This window comes from Thermobia domestica, chromosome 13 (assembly GCF_964235325.1).
Source record: "Thermobia domestica chromosome 13, izTheDome1.hap1.1, whole genome shotgun sequence".
Lineage (NCBI taxonomy): Eukaryota > Metazoa > Arthropoda > Insecta > Zygentoma > Lepismatidae > Thermobia > Thermobia domestica.
The window spans coordinates 181,716,543-181,736,021 of record NC_137466.1 but is presented as its reverse complement, the minus strand read 5'-3'; the positions used below and the strand labels follow the sequence as shown (position 1 = coordinate 181,736,021).

At 32.8% G+C, this 19,479-nt stretch overlaps 1 protein-coding gene across 1 annotated transcript in view; it reads right to left on the bottom strand.

Moving 5' to 3' along the window:
- Positions 1 to 1,163: 1,163 nt before the first annotated feature.
- The window catches only part of LOC145668836 (uncharacterized), a 67,327-nt gene continuing 49,011 nt past the window's right edge, over positions 1,164 to 19,479 (bottom strand). Inside the window, exon 10 of the mRNA XM_081737022.1 lies at positions 1,164 to 12,960. Within this exon, the coding sequence (XP_081593148.1) occupies positions 12,918 to 12,960 (43 nt within the window). The 3' untranslated portion in view covers positions 1,164 to 12,917. The remainder of the gene's footprint in view (positions 12,961 to 19,479) is intronic.

The window sequence follows — 19,479 nt, the reverse complement described above, 5'->3', positions numbered from 1 at the left end:
GTTTTTCAATTGTCCGTTTTTCATAAATGAAAAGAGATAATGAAATGTAACTTACTACAATAATAGATAATGTTATTCTACACCCAAAAATAAGAATCGGAAGAATTTTCAGTGTTGCTATCCATAGAAATTTCAGTGGGACCAGAATTTGAATTACCCAAAAATTTAGGTTAAGGCAGCGACTAAAAAAAATGAACTCAACGGTAATATGACTTGTCATGTTATCTTTGTTCCTTGTTTACTTTTAAAATAATATTTGTATTTGTTTTGTAATAACTTATTTATTTTATAATGACTTATGTAAGTTATTACAAAATAAATACAAATATGATTTAAAAAGTAGTTAACAAGGAACAAAGACAACATGACAATTCATCAGTTACCGTTGAGTTCATTTTTCTAGTCGCTGTCTTAAGCTAAATTTTTGGGCAATTCAAATTCTGGTCACAGTGTAATTTCTGTGGATGGCAACACTAAAAATTCTTCCGATTCGTATTTTTGGGTGTAGAATAACATTATCTATTATTGTGGTAAGTTACATTTCATTATCTCTTTTCATTTACGAAAAACGGGCGAAAGAATTTTTTTTTTTTTTTTTTAATATTTAGTAGTCTGCCCCCTTAAGAGTTCTGTTAAAACGTTCTAAAATATTGTTCTATGAAGATACATGCTCAAAATGGAGGGCTCAAATTTGAAAAATTCGCAAAATATCATCTCTCTATGATTTACGGTTCCCGAGATATGGCTCTTTAAATCTCCCGAAATCGGAACTTCTTTGGCCAATATCTCAGGGACGGTAAGAGTGATGCGAAAAATTGCATCGTTTCTTTCAGATAGTTTTTGCTCTATCAAACTGAGGACTCAAAGTTGAAAAATTCGTAAATAACAGACAAACACGTAGAGAATTCAGTAACGAAATTTTTAAGTTCGTTAAAAATAAGCATGACGTTAAAAGCCAAAAATATGATGATTTACTGAAATACCTGACAGTAACAGTTAAGAAAATTTTCCCGAAATTTGTAAACTATCATTACAATAAGAAAGTTAGCATTTAATTACATAAGATGCCACTGTACTGTAATAATACTAGACGATTACTGTCCACTGCAAATTTGGGGAGTTTTTTTTAACTTTTTTTAAAAAAATAAATAAAAGGTATTCAGTAACATTAGAATGGTTTATTATTTTTCTTTTTTCAGACAACTGATTTCTTGAAACAACACTTCGGCACTGAAGTCCTTTAAAAGGAAACAATATATTCGAGTCCATGTACAGTAGTTTCATGTTTCTTACAAATGGTTTCCACTCAGCCACTATTGAACTCTTGTCGTACGTATATAAAACACGCCACTCTTAATAAAGTACTGAGTTCGATAGTGTTTTTTTTTCTAGCAGTCTTTCAAATTAAAGAATAACACGATGTAACAATATACAAAAGATATTTTACAATATATTATGCGAGATAAATTTACACTCGGCCCTTTCAAAGCACGACAGTGAATATATATATTTTTCTTCTCTTTTTATTCCGAAACAAACGATTCGAATTAAGTTATGGAAATAGGCCTCTTATATAGATAATCCGTCACACATCTTCCTGAGATATTACAGTGAAACCTGTTTTTTTAAGTTGGCTAACCTTGGTTAAGAAGAGTCCAACTCAGGCGTAATAATAATAATAGAAAGATGGATGTAGCTATACGATTTTACACACATACGTTGGCAAATTAAATAGATAGTCAAGTCAGAGGGAGACAGCCAACTTAAAAACAGTTTTACTGTACTAGTTATAATGTAATATTAATAAATCTTTGACATATTTTTATTGTATTACATGCGCACCTGAAGGCAATTACTTTGTAAGAGTCAAGAATACCTTGGAGAAAACCGCACCACAGAAAAAGAGTAACTATCTTCATTGATAGCAACACTTTCTACAAACTTCTCAGTAAGAGACAAATATATTCAACATGTCTACCAGATGATCATGTAATTAATCTACAGGATGGTGCAAGTCAGTGTGTACGCTCCTTTAAAAAAAAAAACAATGCAGGGTGAGGCAGAAACATCTAACGGTTTTAAAAATAAGACAGCACTTCACGGAAAACTGAAAAATTTATTTTTTCAAAAAAGATATACTCTTTTCATGTAGAATTAATACTCTCTCCTAGTCTATCTAGAAGAAAGAGAACAAAACTCGCCGCAACATATTGTTTTGGAAATTTTCGAATGCAATCTTTTAGCTCGTTGTTACTAGCTTGGCATTGTGCATAAACTTTCTGTTTTAGACACCCCCACTAAAAGTAATCAGGAGCTGTGGTGTCAGGCAAAGGAGTTATGTTTTCCAGACAGACTATGGGAATGTGTTAATCTGCACGGTGAACATATACGAAACGTTATTTTCAAGAAATAGGGACATATTAATTCTCCACGAAAAGAAGAATGTATCTTTGTGGAAAATAAATATTTATATTTTTTCCTTGAAATGCTACTTTATTTCCAAAACCATTCGGTGTTTCTGGCTCACCCTGTACGATGATATAAATACATTCGAGCTAAGTGTATTTATAGGATTCAAGCGATAGGGTTAATTAAATTGTCAAGTGACTTTACGAGCAGTGTACTCGTTATACTTTTGTCGACAGCTGAGGCTTAGGTTTCTTTGTTGCATTCAAGCAATTGTCCCCTTTTGTGAAAACTGCATGGGCATATAATTATACAACAGAACAGTGTGTAGAAATCGTTCAATTTCTGATAGAAACATCATAAAGATACAATCCAAGTACAGAGATGCTTTCATGCCATGTTTCCTGAAGCGCCTTCACCAATAAAACAGCAGCTGCGGAAACTGAACAAGAAAGTTGAAAACAACAGAAAGTGCTTATTGCGCGATGTACCGAGTTCTGGACAGCCAAAAAAGAGTTTATACAGAAGAAAACAAACAGTTGGTCGCCCAAGCATATGTAAAAAGTAATGGAAGAGAGTTTCAACAATGCCAGTGAAACTCTTAATTCATGTATGGGTAAACCATCCACAGGGTATTGAGCCATCCTGTATTGATATATATATATAAGTAAATTCTTATGGAAATTTCTTACAAAATCTATGGAATATACATCAAGAGGTGAATTGTGCCGTTATCTCAAAGCCATGCTGAATATATGTATCTCTAACACTGCAGAAAAGGTTCTTTATTCGATTGTCATCAACAGAAAACAGCTGAATCTTATATCGAAATTCTGTTCTTTTTTGCTACAATTCTCTCCAAGGTATAAGGCTCTTAATGATAGAATATCTGGAAGCAATAAGAACTGGTACTCATAAAGACAGGAAATACATAGAACTTGAAATTAGCTGAATTACATTTTCATACACATTTAACCTTACGAGGGATCATGATTATTAATTTTTTAACCTTACAAGGGATGATCAATGATAAGGTTTGATTGAATGTATCATTACAAATCGGACAATAAATAGACGGGATGCTAGTGATCATGTCCTGTTGATTAAAACATTTGCTAATTTAAAGGTTATGCATAATGTCACTATCTTCACGTTGCTGCTATACGGTCAATATTAGTGTTTCAATGTCCATTACAATTCAACACAAATAATGTAAATCATATTACATGAATTGATCAAAATCTATTAATCTATTCAATCTGTACCAAACAGCAAACTGGGGCAGCTAATAGCATTAAGCCGCAAGGACCAGAATTCTCCAGTTCAGTTACGTCTTCGTACGGAAGGTATATCATTTTCACAGAAGTCAAACTGCCACTTGTAATGTAGGTCTTTGTGCTTTCAAGAAAGGTAATATTAATTCGGCAAGTACTTGTATGAAAGTACTTGCTAATTTTGTCTTCTACATTAAATGTCGTGCACTTTTAGTTTGAAGAATGTATTCACACTAGATGTAACGAAGTAACAGTAGTAGCAAATCATGCTGAATTTTTGTACGCGATATATTTGTTATCTTACACTTATATTTATGAATAAACAGTGTTTTTTTTTTTTTTAAAGACAATTTGAAGATTATCACTACATTAATATTTTATATACGTGGTAGTTGAACGTTTTAAATTATCTAGCACTAGATTTGATTTTAACGAAGAACCAATGTTATGTACTTTTAAACACATGGTGAAACTATAGTGACAGAACCACAGGAAAAAAGTACTTGTGAAAACAAAATGTACTGGAACGGAATGCTCCAGAAACAAGTACAGAACTGTAAAGCTTAGGCATTTACGTAGTACGTAAAACAAATATATTACAGGAGTCACAAATAGGTACTCAATTATTGTTTTAATGATTTACAACTGAAATCTGTACTTGATATAACGAAACATTTATATTACTCCTTTATCATTCTGTACCCTTATCTACTGATCACCCCTTGAATATTCTTGGAACACACTTTACAACAAGAAAACATTGTTTTAAAAGATATGCTTACCAAAAATTTAGTAAATCTATGTGTGTTTGACTTTTCATTCAAAAATTGTCTCCACTTTCGTAAGATAATAAAGAGTAGCAGATAAGTTTATAAAGCCCTGCCACGTTATCACTCATGAACGCAATGTTAACTACTAATGCACTCAAGGATTTAAAATGAGCAAAAATTGTTTTCATTCAGCTACGGAAAGATCTGGAATACTAAGCATATAATTGACAATATTTTCTGTACTATTATTTCCAGAAATGCAGTACAGAAATTCGTGAATTCTACCACTGGTTTAAAAATCAATAATACGCATTCCACACAGTAATGCGACCTATTGCCATAACAACAGTAATACATATCTAAAAAGTCTTGTATTTTTTCCTTACTTTTAGAACACTATTTGTAATTATATTATTTGATTTTGTCCTCCATTTATTTATTTTTTATTTACTTTTTCTTTTTTCAAGACATCAGCTGATACTGAAATACAACTATGAGGGAACTACTGCATAAAGATGTTATAACATTGCATTATCAAGTACTTTTAGTACTCGCCAAAGTATAAACAGGCAAATCGAATCAAACACAGTGACAGCCAATACAAAAGGCAATCACTTATTATCTTCATTTGTATTTTAAGTACATTCTACAAGAATAACCCTGTATTCATGTTTCGATTATCCTTTGTATATTGTCATATGAGGTCGCACATGAGTTTATATTACGCAAATGGTGCAGCTTTAAACGTTTACACTACAAAGGCCAATTATTTTTCGACATGAACTGCTTTTTTTAAAAAAAAAAATATTAAGCTCACAATATTATAAATGCAAAACTTGCAGTATGTGACGTATTTCCATACGCTGTGATATGTTATGAGGCAACAGTTTATTATATGTTATACAGACACCAACATAAAATAAATGCTTCCCTTCTCTTTGTTCTTATATCAATAAGTTCGGACTAATTTAAATATCATATTCTTTGGTGTCATACTTAAAACTGATTAATCAATTTCAAAGTTGTTGACACGAGAACGATACAAAGAGAAGGTATGAATTTTTGCTGGTTTCTGTACCAACACTGAGCATCTGCTGAGAATAATGTTCTTAAAAGGATGAAAAAAAATGAAAAGATCACAGATAAAAGGTATGGGTATACTCGAAACAACAAAACCAATATGGAATTACACTGGACATGTAATGAGGGGAATAGTAATAATATGTGGACTACAACGATAAAGAAATCGAGGATTTGTAACAGGTGCAGGAACAGATCCATCCCGAAATCATGATGAAGACGACAAGAAAAAAAATCAATTTAACACGGCTAAGATCCCCGTAAACCAGGTAGGAGTAGTAGGTACAGGAACAAGTCTCTAAAAAAAAAATGAGTGATTGATGTAAAATGAGTGACTGATATGTAAAACCAGTTTCTTCGACAAGAAGACAAGAAAGCAAACACGAAGCTTAACAAAACACCAGCTGCTACAACTAGTATCTACTTACAGTAGGTTGATTTCTCTTATAGGCACATCTCACAGATACAAATGAGACCACGTCAAGTAAATCTAAAATGAATATTTAGCCTATTCCTTACGACTTTTTACTGCATTGCATTAAGTAGCGACAACAAAGAGAATTGTATTTATTATGTAGTAGCAGACAGAGTTAGAAAAATTACTTACATACTTTTATTCTCTAATACGGAATAAAACACTTTTCTTCTCTCGAACTTTCACCAAGATAGTGTTTCGAGTCGTAAATAAAAATAAGAACTGAGGAAAATCAGCAAAAAGGGGTAAGAGTTTATATTTCTTTTAATTTTATTCCTTCTATCCCTCTTAATTTCCTTAGCATCTACTTTTTCTGAAAATGTCAAGTGTATGTCTTCGCGAAAATTCGAAAAAGGTGGTAAGCGTATACCTACGAAAATTCGAAAAAGTAAGCGTATAGCTTTATGAAAATTCGAGAAAAAAAGGCAAGTACGCGTATATCTGAAAATTTCAAGAAGAAAAAGAAGTAATCGTATTAGTAAAAAAAAAAAAAAAAAAAAAAAAAAAAACTGTAACAGACGCAAGGAAGTGTGTATCTTGATGAAAATTCCAGAAAGAACCAGGTTAGCTTTTTTAACGCCAAATTTAGGACAGTCCAGGTACACAAAAATCTTTAAAAATTATGTTCACTTAATATTCGACGTCTTTTTCCTTAACGTGAGGAATTCTAGCATTAATTTTCTTGTTGGGATATGTAGCTGCTTAGAAAAATGTTATCTGATTATTTCGCCAATCTAAGCTGTCGAGTTCTTTGAGACAGTTATGTTAAACATGATCATATAGCAATATTCGAACTCAAAACAGTATTCAACGGAAGAACGTCGTAAAAGCCTAAAGAATCATTTGCCTTATAAAGAACGTAATTCACTGTACGTTACTGGAAAAAAAAGTATTAAATATATGTCTATTTACTGATGAAAGAAAATATCTGCTTAAAAAATTTTTACTTGCAATTGTGTACTATAAAACTTGTACTTACAGAGCGATTTAAAATGACTTAGAAATTACAAAGCCCCATATAATATAATTTGTAACATTATTTGACAATCGATTTCTAACCTAAAAAAATCAATGGATATTTCAATATTATTGAGTAAATGATTCATTGCGAAGGCAAAAAGTTAAAGAAAATACCAAAATGTAATTACTAAGTCACTTCAGTTCGCCCTGTACTACAAAATACCTCATTCAAAAATAATTATATCTGATATCCTTTTTTGTGATCTAAGAAACAAGTACGTCGCTATTCGTCGCACCTATTGAACTGCAGTATGTAGAGTTCCTACGCCATCTTATTTTTTTAGTCCATTGATTCATATAAGTATTAACAGATATTTTTTTAAGCAAACTGGTATTTTAATGCAATATCTCTTGCTTTCTCAAAATGAATTTGCATTATACGAAGGGGTACCGTATGGTTTTAATTATCACCAGGAAGTTATTAAGATATGAAGATGAAATGCTGTCAGAGTTATGTTTGGCTCTTATGTGCATGATGTTAAGGAAATTGGCTTCTAAAGTTTATTATTTTGTTTTACAGGGTGTGCCAAAAGTGACCAAAGTGCAAGATGGATAAGACTGAGGCTCATGGTGTGATCAAGTTCCTGCATTTCAAGGGTAGTAATGAGATAAATTCATGACGAGATGAAGGCTGTGTATGGCGATGATTGTCCATCTTATGACACCATTGTAAAGTGGAAAAGGAAATTCCAAACTGGTCACATGTCCCTCACAAACGACCCAAAACCTGGAACACCATCCCTGACGGACGATGTGGCCATTATGAAGAAAGTAGAGTGTTTAATCTCGAAGACAGACGTGTGGCCATCCAAACGATTATGAATGAGACTGGTTTCAGAGACTGGTGGTGTGTGAAAAATTATCCATGACGAACTTCACATGTCTAAGGTATCTGCGCACTGGGTTACTCATGTGCTGACACCTTTTCAGAAGCACAAACTCATTCATCTCAAGTTGCTGTCGACAAAGCAACGACGTGTGGCTTCCAGGTAATACAGCATCTATCTTATTTCCCCGACCTCGCACCCAGTGACTTTTTCTTGTTTCCTCAAATGAAGAATCCGTTGCATGGTCGCTATTTTGGCTACACAGATGACGTTACTCATGAGGTGGAAAAGTGATTTAAAGCACAATGTGCAGACTTCTACAATTATGATATTCGTAAAGTGAACGAACACTGGGGAGAATGTGTAAATCTGGGTGGTGACTACATTGAGAGGGGTTAACAACTACAAATCACAACAATCTTTGTATCCTGATTTCTTTTTACTATGATAATAAAAACTTTACGATACTCCCTCGTATATAAATTTAAGTTAATTTTACTTAAATTTTATAGTTAATTATTAAAACTATGTACAACAAAATTTAATTGTCACAAACTAGTAAGACATCTAAATAAATTTGTAATAGAAATCAGTACAATAAAACCATTGAAATCCCAGATTATTTCAAGGAAAACAGATAAATAATTCCCCAGAGAAACCAATGGACTAAGAAACAAGAATGACAGTGATATTCAACATCGTTACTAAAACGAAATATCTAAGTTTTAAATGTCCTGCGATTTAAAAGAAAAGGGAATAATGCACTGAAAGAATTGGTTGAATGGAAAGGAAGTGGGGAAATCCATGAACACAACGTTGTTCAGCATAGCCCACATAATCAGGAATTGAACGCCTCAAGAAGTGAGCGTTCTGTTAGTAAATTCCTCCGCAGAAATGACGGAAATAACATATCTTGTAAGAATAACCGAAACATGAGAATGGATACCAAAACTATATTGAGTTTGTGGGAGCAGTCACGTAGAGTGTGTCTCAAGCAGCGATTCAGACTTAGTTCTTCACATGGTAAGAACACACAAACATACACATACACACGGTATCTTCTACACATACAACTCAAGGATCATCCATATATATATTTTTTTTCTATACACGAAGTACTTTTTTTAAAACTCCTTTTCTCTTCTTATTTTATTTATCACTACAAAATAACGTCACACTTCTTCTGAGACTTCAAACGTTTTTCAACATGTAAAGACCAATGAAAGACAACAGATTTCTTTTAACCGCTGATTGGGACACTACTACTGCAACCAACCACTCAAAATATTGTAGAATGTACTATGAATATCCGCTGTACTGCGGATACACATTCCACCTTGACTTATCACGAAACAAATCATTTTAACTTAAAGCATTAACTGTCATTATATAATATTCTGTCATCATCAATTTTGCATCAGGTAACTGTGAAATTTCACTTCAATATGCAATATTCCACACATACATACATACATACATACACAAGTATTTTATTTCACTTAGTACATACTTGCGCTAAATACTACGCACAAACACAAACAAAAGAACATGTACATACCTGTTAACTGCGTAATATTGTTTCCCGAATTCTCTATCGACAATGATTTATTTTATAGCACACTTGCTTCTTTTTATTAGAAAAAGCATAAATATAGGACAGATTTTATAATTTCGAAGTTTCTTTTATCACCTTGCATTTTTGTGACATTTGTAAAAATGTATGTTTAATCTTCTTGATCGCAAATTCCTCCCATCCATTGATATAACCGATTTCATATATTTTTAATAGGAATATAAAATCAAATCTTATAGCTTTAATGGAATATTTATATATTAGTATTATACAGCTACTTTTTAAAAAATAAAAAAAAAAGAGCCTGGTATTTACACTGAGAAAACCTCCACTTCGAAAAATAAACTCTTCCTATTAAATTTTAAAACATTTAATGACACGCAAATTAAAGGAAAAAGTATAAAATAGATGTTTAACTTTTTTGCAACTTTCTAAATGGCTTTAGAATGTTATGTTAAATTACTGTTATCTATACAACGCATCTTATAATGATTTTTTTTTTAAATAATTTGCTCTGGATCAAATATGTCATAGTTAATAATATAAGAAATACAGTTATACTTTAAAAAATACTGTATCTCGTTAGTACCAAAGATACTCAGTTTTAAATTATGTTTGAATACTATACTATACATACTATAGTTACCAAAATTATACACGTTTTCAGTATATGAAACATACAGGATGTTTCAAAACAACACCGACAACGTTTCGAGAGGTGATTCCTGACACCAAGATGAGACAAAAAGTATAGACCAACCTGGGTACACAAATGCTTTCTTTTGGAGTTATAGGCTGCCGAAAACATGAAAAAATTAACTTTAAAGGAGCATAGCACCAAAACTATGGAACCTTGCGTGGTCGGGTCAAGACTTCACTTAGGAATTAATATGTGCGCTATCCAAAAATACATGTATCAGAATCCTAAGGTACTCACGCAACAATTTTTATAGAATGAGTTTGGCTGTGGTACATAATTTGAAGTACTCAACAAATACCTTTATAAAAATGGTTGCGGATGTACCACGGGATTCTGAAACATGGTTATTTGGATAGGGCACATACTAGTTCCTAAGTGAAGTTTTGACCCGACTCCGGTAGGACCCATAGTTTTGGAGCTATGGACCTTTAAAGTTCATTTTCTCATGTTTTCGGCAGCCTATAAATACGAAAGAAAGCATCTGTGCACCCAAGTTGGTTTATACCTTTTGTCTAATCTTGGTGTCAGGGATCACCTCCCAAACGTTGTCGGTGTTGTTTTGGAACACCTGCTCTCTGTGGTTCCATTTATTAAAACTGGAAATCTAGAAATTGTAACTAATTGTTGAATTTCTCAATACTCATCATCCAATTACTAATGTAACAGTACGAAGATTAGTGGCTTTTACAACAAATAAATATGAAAAACTAATTTGATGCTTAGAGATAAACTGCAAGCCGATTTCGTTGCTAGCTTGAGCAATAAATCAGAAGAAAAGCTTTTGTGAACTTAGGTAATTTATTTTGCTTTTACGCACTACACCTTTTTTTATTCATTTGAAAAAAAAATCCAGTTCTTCTCAAAAACGTCAGATCGTTTTCAGAAAGTAGATTTTAATAATTATGGGTAACTAACTAAAGGTAAATTGACATTGTGACTACGAAGTAAAAATCAGATATCCTTTAAATAGTTTAACAGTAAAACGAACACACAGTACTAGTGTTTAATAATTGCTTGCGTATGCTGTAACAATAGCGTCATCTACTGTTGTTGTTGTTAAATTATATAAGGCGATCAGTCAGTCAAAATGAATATTGTGTCTCGGATACACTGTAATGTTAGGTATTTACACTTATATAAAGGAGTATGCAAATACAATTAAATTATTATATAATTAAAACATTTCCTGTCAACAAGTAAAATGAAGATAAAGAAAAGTAACCATCGTAGTAATATATTGTGTCACAGCATCGTATGCCTATACGTAACAATTATGACACTGAAAAATGAAGAGAAATGTTTTGTACCTGCTCATATGCTTTCGAGTGTCCTTGATGTATGTTTTGCATACGATTCTTAACATACAAATGAACAAAAAACATACAGATTAAATTTAGTATCGACAAAATCTTCTACAAATCGAGAAAAATATTTTATAAAAGTTATGCAGTTAAAAGGTATGTAATGCCACCACATATGCAGTTAACATATTCCCATAAAGAACAATAAGATAAATGTACGATATGGCACCTTGAATAGACCACCCATTACTTAAAAAAAAAACAATACATATTTTGGTCCATTAGACCTCACAGCCAATTTCCATAATAATTATTAAGTCATACACCGATTTACTATACTCACTAGCGGAAGAAGAACAAGAACTTACGAACTAATTGTGTACACAGAATAAACCAAAAGTTCTGAGGTATCGATGTGAATCGACACAGCTATAAAAACACGACGTTCATGAGCGGAAATCTGGCATTCTTCTACCCATATATAAAGAACGAGTGCAGTTAGTTTTTAATATATTCAGTTAGATCGTAATATTTCTCAATCGCTGAACAGATAAAAAGAATGCGTTAAGATACGAACCCTTTAGTCTAACCTACCTAATGAGGATTTTCAAATATTCAGCACTTCAGAACAAGTGATTAGGAAGCCCACACATGGTGGAAATTTGTTCGCGATCCTTGGGTTATGGAAAAACTATTTATGTTTTCAGCATGTTTACATAGCATCAAGTGCCCGATTAGAACAATATGGTTCGTTATCACGTACTTAATTCCACTATTGATTGTGTAGAATAGACAGCGAAAGCATGACTTAATTGAAATAATACTGCATCCACCTTTATCGTAAAAGAAACCACGGTGGTATAAGATGTTTGTAACGCCTAGTAGTAAAATTTTATGTATATTTTACAGGCTTTCAATTTAACCACTGGCGGAACAGACTACCTATTTTACGACTAGAGATGTGACCTCTAGGTTAGACATAAGTGTTCTATCATCAAGAAACTGGCTAACAGATTCAATCGAAGAAAAATATTGTCCTTCTTACTGTTATTTTTCTACTTGAACATAAACTGAAACGTGTTATGAGCAAATCACAGAACTTTTGGTTTCATTCTGCATGTTAAACAGTACATACTCAAAACACCAAATATTTTCGAAAATCTTAGTGTTTACGAAATAAACTAAAGAAAAAATTATCTATATTTGTTTCTTTTGTATATATATATATATATATATATATATATATATATATCGAAATAAATGAAAACATCGTGTGTACAAAACACATTTTTGTATGGAAACAAAATTCTTTAAATAAGACAATTTCATTTAAAAAAAAAAAAAAGTCATGCTTTCAAACAGTTCTTACACACATATATATATAATATAATATATTACTTGCAGTATGCTTGCACCCTTCTATGACGTAAACTACAAAGAATTGTTGTTCGGTTCTCAGAGATGCCAACCTACGGACGAAGCCATCCGTTCTTAACGGTTGTTCAGCGACCTTTTTTTGAGATCCCTGAAATCCCTATTGGAAAGGAATGTTTGACACTTGATAAGTAAAAAAACTTATGAAATATTAAGGAATAGACGTAATAAACCCTTACAGCTAGTTTGTATAAAAATATTTGCATGTTTCCAGTCTTCATTCTATATATATATATATATGTATGTACTTAACATAGTATATATATATATTTTAAAATTGAAGACTCTATATTCTTAAATATTAAGAATATTATTTAAGGTAAATAAACTTAACTATCTTTGACAAACTAGGAACATTTGACACTCATAGATTTGTATCATTCAATATTTACGAGATTTTCTTTTTTAGAGACAACCTACAATTAATGGCAGTTAACTGTACTTTTAAAGCATTGATTTCGCTATGTAGATATACTGAGCACTTCAATTAACAAATAAACAGCCCTAGTTGGCATTTCCACAGAACATTGAACGAACATAAATTACAAAAGAAACGTAATACTTCAGGGGGGGGGGGGAAATGACAAATACGAGGAAATAATACTTGTAAAATTTATTTAAAAAAAAAAAAAAAGTAATTCTTTAAAAGAACTGCAATTCTCCTTGAACGGTTCCAGAATCCAAGTACTTTCTTCTTACGTTGTGTTAAAGTGTTAATAGAAAATAAACGCTAACTGCATTATAATAAATAAAAATTATTATTATTACTAATAGAGAGAGAGAGACTATTCGAGAATAGATACAGGAATTATATTAATATATAAGATGTGAAGTAAAAGACACAGAAATGTATAAATAAATAAATAAACGTACATAAGTTTTAAAAAGAGCATATAAGAACAGACTAGAAATTGGAATTGTAAACTTTAAGCAGCCCAGTGACACTATTAGTGTATATGTTAGTAATAAAATCCTTTCCCTTTTTCCTTTCCTTGTCCAAGTACAACGAAAATAATCGATATATCCGGATTTCTCAAATTATGTTGTTTCCACTTTAAATATTAAGGTCGTCTCAAAAAACTTCCAATACGCCATTGAACTCTCAATGTTAATTAACTGGAAGACACTTAAGATAAACGCTCTGTATAGAAATGGAAGACCGTACCAAAGTCTTCCACGTAATATTAGTTCCATTATACGTCTTTTCTCATTAACTGTAAAATAAAAGGCAAAATTAAAAAATGGATAACATGGTGTCCCAGGGCTTAAAAGACATCAGAAAATACGTTTTTTTTTTCTTAGATCCTGATTACAGCTGAGTCATAATCATCTACTGTAAATAATAATTTCACTGCTCTTATCACGCTAAATACTGGGCCCAATGCTGTCCAAATTTTGACTTTTCTCCTTACTTTATTGTTATTTTGAAAAATAAGTGGAACTATGCGAATTTTACTTGGATTAAATCCTGAGTTTTAAATTGTTCATTTATATGCAGGTTAGTGCGCAAAGGTTTGCTAAATTTTAGCAGGTATTTCTCGAAGGATATACAGGGAAAAAATCTATAAAATCAATATATATATATATATATATATATATATATATATATAGATAGATAGATAGATAGATAGATAGATAGATAGATAGATAGATAGATAGGTAGATATAGATAGATAGATACGATACCGCAACATTGCAACAATATACAGGGTGTTCAAGAATATGTTCATTAGATGGCAGGACGCACCCATCATCATCTTCGAGCCTGTCTCCGCGCACATTCTGGTAATTTTCCACACTTTTTCTAATAACCCTGCGCCCAGAGTGAGACCACGTCCCTATCTCCTTTCGAGAGAGATGTATCATTCCACCTGCTCTAACAACGCCTACGGTACGTTGATTACTTCCGCAGTTTCCAGCTTTATAATTGTCTCTCTCTCTCTGTCTGTCTCACAGATGGCCTGTCCTGTTCACATCTACTTCCAAACCCTGCAGTGTGTGTGTGTTTGTGTGCGTAGTGTCTTGATGCTCACCCTGTATCACTTAGAAACGGTGCGGTAATACGTACATAATAATACAGACTACTTCTTTTGCCTTTAGAGAAAAAATGAAATGAAATCTTTAAGTTTTACGTCCCACGGTATGCCGGCTAGACTAAAGGAGACGGTGATGATGAAAAATAAGCGGAATGAAGAAAGTGGTAGGAAAAGAACCCCGAGAAAACCCACGCACACGACGCTTGACTACCACGAAGTTCACTTGGCGCGAGCTGGGATCGAACCAGAGACCCCATGCACAAGAGGTGAACGCTCTACCACTGAACCACCGTGCCCCTTGCCTATAGAGGAATCACATATTGAACTTCAGAAATACTTTTGCGCACTACCCTAAATATAACGCAAAAAGAGAAAAAACTCATAGAACATTTCATCACATTGGGAAAGAAGAAAAATTGAAGGACAACGTAGTTGTGAAACAATCACTTGTTGCGCACCATACTGGAGTTTTACAGCTATTTATTTCCCCCCTATTTCTTCGCCTCCCTATTTGACGGAACGTTGGCGATTCCTAACATTCTTGTGATATAATGTTTCTACTATTTTCTGCTTTTCATGACCGCTTCGGGATTCTTTTGTACCAACCATATACCATATCTACAGAATGTATCAGAAGTCAGGGACCATAGGTCAAAACAGTTCTAAGTCAAGATACAAAAAAATTAAAAACTAAAAATAAAAAAAGTTTTTGGAAATAGCTGGTTTTCACACATGGAAGGTGCCTTATGTTAAATGAAAAACAATGTTGCTAGATCAGCGGGCTGTTCCCTTGGGTCCTTACTATACCAACAATATAGCATTATTCAGAAACGGAGTTTTTTTTCCCTAGGTTCCTCATACAATATGCACGCTCTCCGTGTTATTTTTGCGTGCTCTTACGTTCCATTTGAATAGCCTGTTAAACTGGAAACGATACTTCTTCATTTAATATAAGGTGCCTTACTAGAGTGAACCCCAAACGGTAGGTGCGATTGGAAAAATTCTGCCATTTTAGACTAAAAACCACCTATTTTCAACAAACTTTCCTCGTTTTACTCGATTTCTTTTGGTATCTTTACTCATAACGGTTCCGAACATACGAGACACCCTATATATACTAGTATTTCTAGAGTTCACTTGCTAACTACGCTAACTACCTGTGCTACGATGGGATTTTTAACTGGTACAATCTTTAAATTTTCGGCTTTCTTACTAGTGTAAAATACCGTATTCGAAAAATTGCCTTCAAAATTTACGTGCGTCTTATACTCGAAATTAATATAAAAATGTCCAGTCTTTGATTTAAAATTCCGCCAGTCTTAAAGATGGCCATATATTCGAGAAACCTATCTCTATCTGGCAACATTGGATTCAACTGGCAGCAGCAGTCCACTGATGTGGCGAACTTGAGTTACGGGGAGTCTGTATATGCTAACATTGTTTCCCTCCCGCCCTGCCATCACAAACCCAGAATCACAGACTAGAATATACAGATCGTAAACGACTCTACGAAAAACTGGAAACAAGGTGAACCGTAGCGCCTCTAACATGCGACGAGGAAGAAACTAACCAGTCGATCTGTTAGTCGACAACCCATGATGTCACGCTCGAAAACCGATGGCAGCGCTAACCCCCTTTCGACGAAACATTGCTCCCCGCCAAACGTTGACTGGCTCTTTCGCCGTGCAGACAATACAAACTAATTTCAATAGCGCATAGTTCGGTTTTATAAACTAAGATATTTTTAAGTCTGGCTTTGCAATCTAATAATAAAAACGGTAAGTGTGATACGGATTTTTTTTTAAAAAAATGCTTTAAAAATAAGATGCGTCTTAATAGTCCGTAAAATACGGTAATTAGACGTAAGATTTAAAATATACTGGCAATAAACATATTTATGTTGTGGGTGTACTGTGCTACATATGAATGTATGTATATTTTAGTATGCTTCACGAAATTTTATGCATAGGTTCACTATATGTAACACAAAATGTAAGCATGCACGATGACAAGAGTGGGAAGTACTAAATTGAAATCAGACCGAAAGTGCGTAAATCAGATAAGTCACTTGGTGGAAAGTGATGAAAAAGACACAAATAAATATCATATTTACTTCCATTAGCGTACTTCTTGTTTTACTTATCAATGTTATAAGCGTGAATATTACTATTAAATTTACTACGTAGATTAGAGTAACATGAAAAGAAGTTCTCTATTATTTCCTGTGATATCTCTCTATATTATATTGGTTTTGAACTTCCTGTTACCAAACTAGTTTATATTTGCATATCTTCTAATTCCAAAGTTATATTTTCACCCTTGAAATAAGCGAAGAAGTGAACGGAACTAGCAAGGAGATACTCGGAGTGTATTGTGTGATCTTTTCAAAATCAATCAAGTTATTTAGCACTGCGAAAGAAGACACGCGTATTCAGTACAAAAACTAAAAGTTTCAAATGTTTAATAAAAAGCAATATCTAATTAATTTGAAGGTATTTCGGTAACCATTTCTACGGAAAATATTTCATTACGCAATAAAATACTTGTATTAGCACTACTTTTATATAATCATCAATCAAACTGGACATAATTTTGTGTGTGTGTGTAGATATACGCAAACTTACATCGTTTTAATGTTCTGCCCAGAGGTAGGTTTTACCCCATTTAACCGATGTAGCTAAGGCCGGGCCTATAAACTAGTAAAGAAACACTAGATTAGGTACCCTGTGCAAACTAATACGGGATATTAAAAATTAAAACACTAATTGAGAATTGGAAATAACTGTAAAATGTATACAAGAACAAGTAGAAGTTGCATTTAGGTTGATTATTAGCATTTCCGTCATCAGCGCGGGAGAGACTAGTTTAATTCCAGGTGGGAGCTAATGTTCGGATCCCACGTTAAATTGTAGGCCCACGTCTCATACAGACCCAGTGCTGAAAAGGATGTTAAACTTCGAATCAACAAGATCTGAGTAATTACGGTCTCGTAACAGAGATATTGATTGTCACACACATCAAGTAAGACCTAGAAAAGTCAGGAAATCTTTACCCGTCGCACTTCTTGTTTTACTAGGTAACCATTAATTACAAATCCCTCTAACATTTTTCCCCTGCTGAAACTATATACTGCTGCTTTTGTCATAATTTTATATTCTAATTACTACCTGCATTGTGTTATATTTGGTCAAATATTTCGTTACAGATTTTCTGTGGAGAGTGAGAACTTCGGTGGTCATCTCGAAGTGATAACAAATAAGGCAAAAAAAAAAAAAAATGTAACACACGCTTGCAATACGAGAGTTACAACGTCATGTCAAAGCTTGCTTGTGAACCCTACACACATATTATCAAACACCTCCAAAACACAACCATAGCCAATTTCTAGTGATGATACTAGTTACACAATTGACCTATCTAAGATAACCACTGAAACCGGAAACGGAAAGTCGAGAAGGCGAAAAGCTGCTCCGAAATCAGATCATGAAAGAAGATATTCGAGACATTACAAGACAATGAACTTGGGAATTCCTCCGACATAAAATTTTCTAACAGATTATCCATATCGAGGTAGTGTTGTTCTTGTTTAAGAATTTCGTTGGTGAGAGCCAAAGCAACCATCAAAGTTTTTTTTCCTTTTTCTTTCTTTTTTTTTTTTTTTAAACAAGTATTACTTTAAAATGAGGACAGATAAACCAAAAATAACTTTTGAAGTATATAAACTTAATTCTTTAATACTGAATGATAGATATTCCCATTAAATAAATTCTCGAGAAAAATTTCAAGGTCGTATCCAAATGGTTTAAGGAATTATATGCTAAATCCTCAAACGTTTGGATATTTGCTTGCATATTTTGCTCTATCTATGTGTCACACACCCACCCAAATCATAGTACGTGAAATAAATACATTTTAAAAAATCTTCCTCTGAGTACTTAATGGCATCAACATAGGACTGCATTATTAATCTAAACCTACGATATAATGCTCCATCAATTTTACAACAATTTGTATGATATAATAAAAGAGGCTGACCTTTGGAAGACTTATTGATAGAAGACATCTCCATACATTCTAAGTTTTTAGATAAATATTTTTTTCAGACATAGTGTTCCATAAATACTTAACTGTCATTATCTCTGAATTTCGATATTGTTCTGTCTTTCCGTTGGAAATTATATATAAACGACAAGTACTCTAATATCTCCTCTTAAAAATACAAAACTCCTTAGCTACAACCTACTCCTCCCAGAAAAAAGTCAAATTCCAATTATTTAGTATATTATGTAGTAGAAAAATACATTCAATACTCTGCAAAAATTAGACAGCATAACTTACTTGATTATTTTTTAATGAAAATTAAGGGAAGAGTTTTGTGTTAAAACAGACAAATGCAAAGGAATATTTATAAATAAGACGACAAGAAAATCTGTATAACTCTCTCAGTTCGTCTTCAAGTACAGATACTTGTATTAAATTGAAAAAAAAAAAAAAAAAAAAAAAAAAATCGAAAAATTACTACATAATCGAACATTCTTTACTTAAACTAACTTGTGTCCATTAAGATTTTAAAGAAAGTTCTG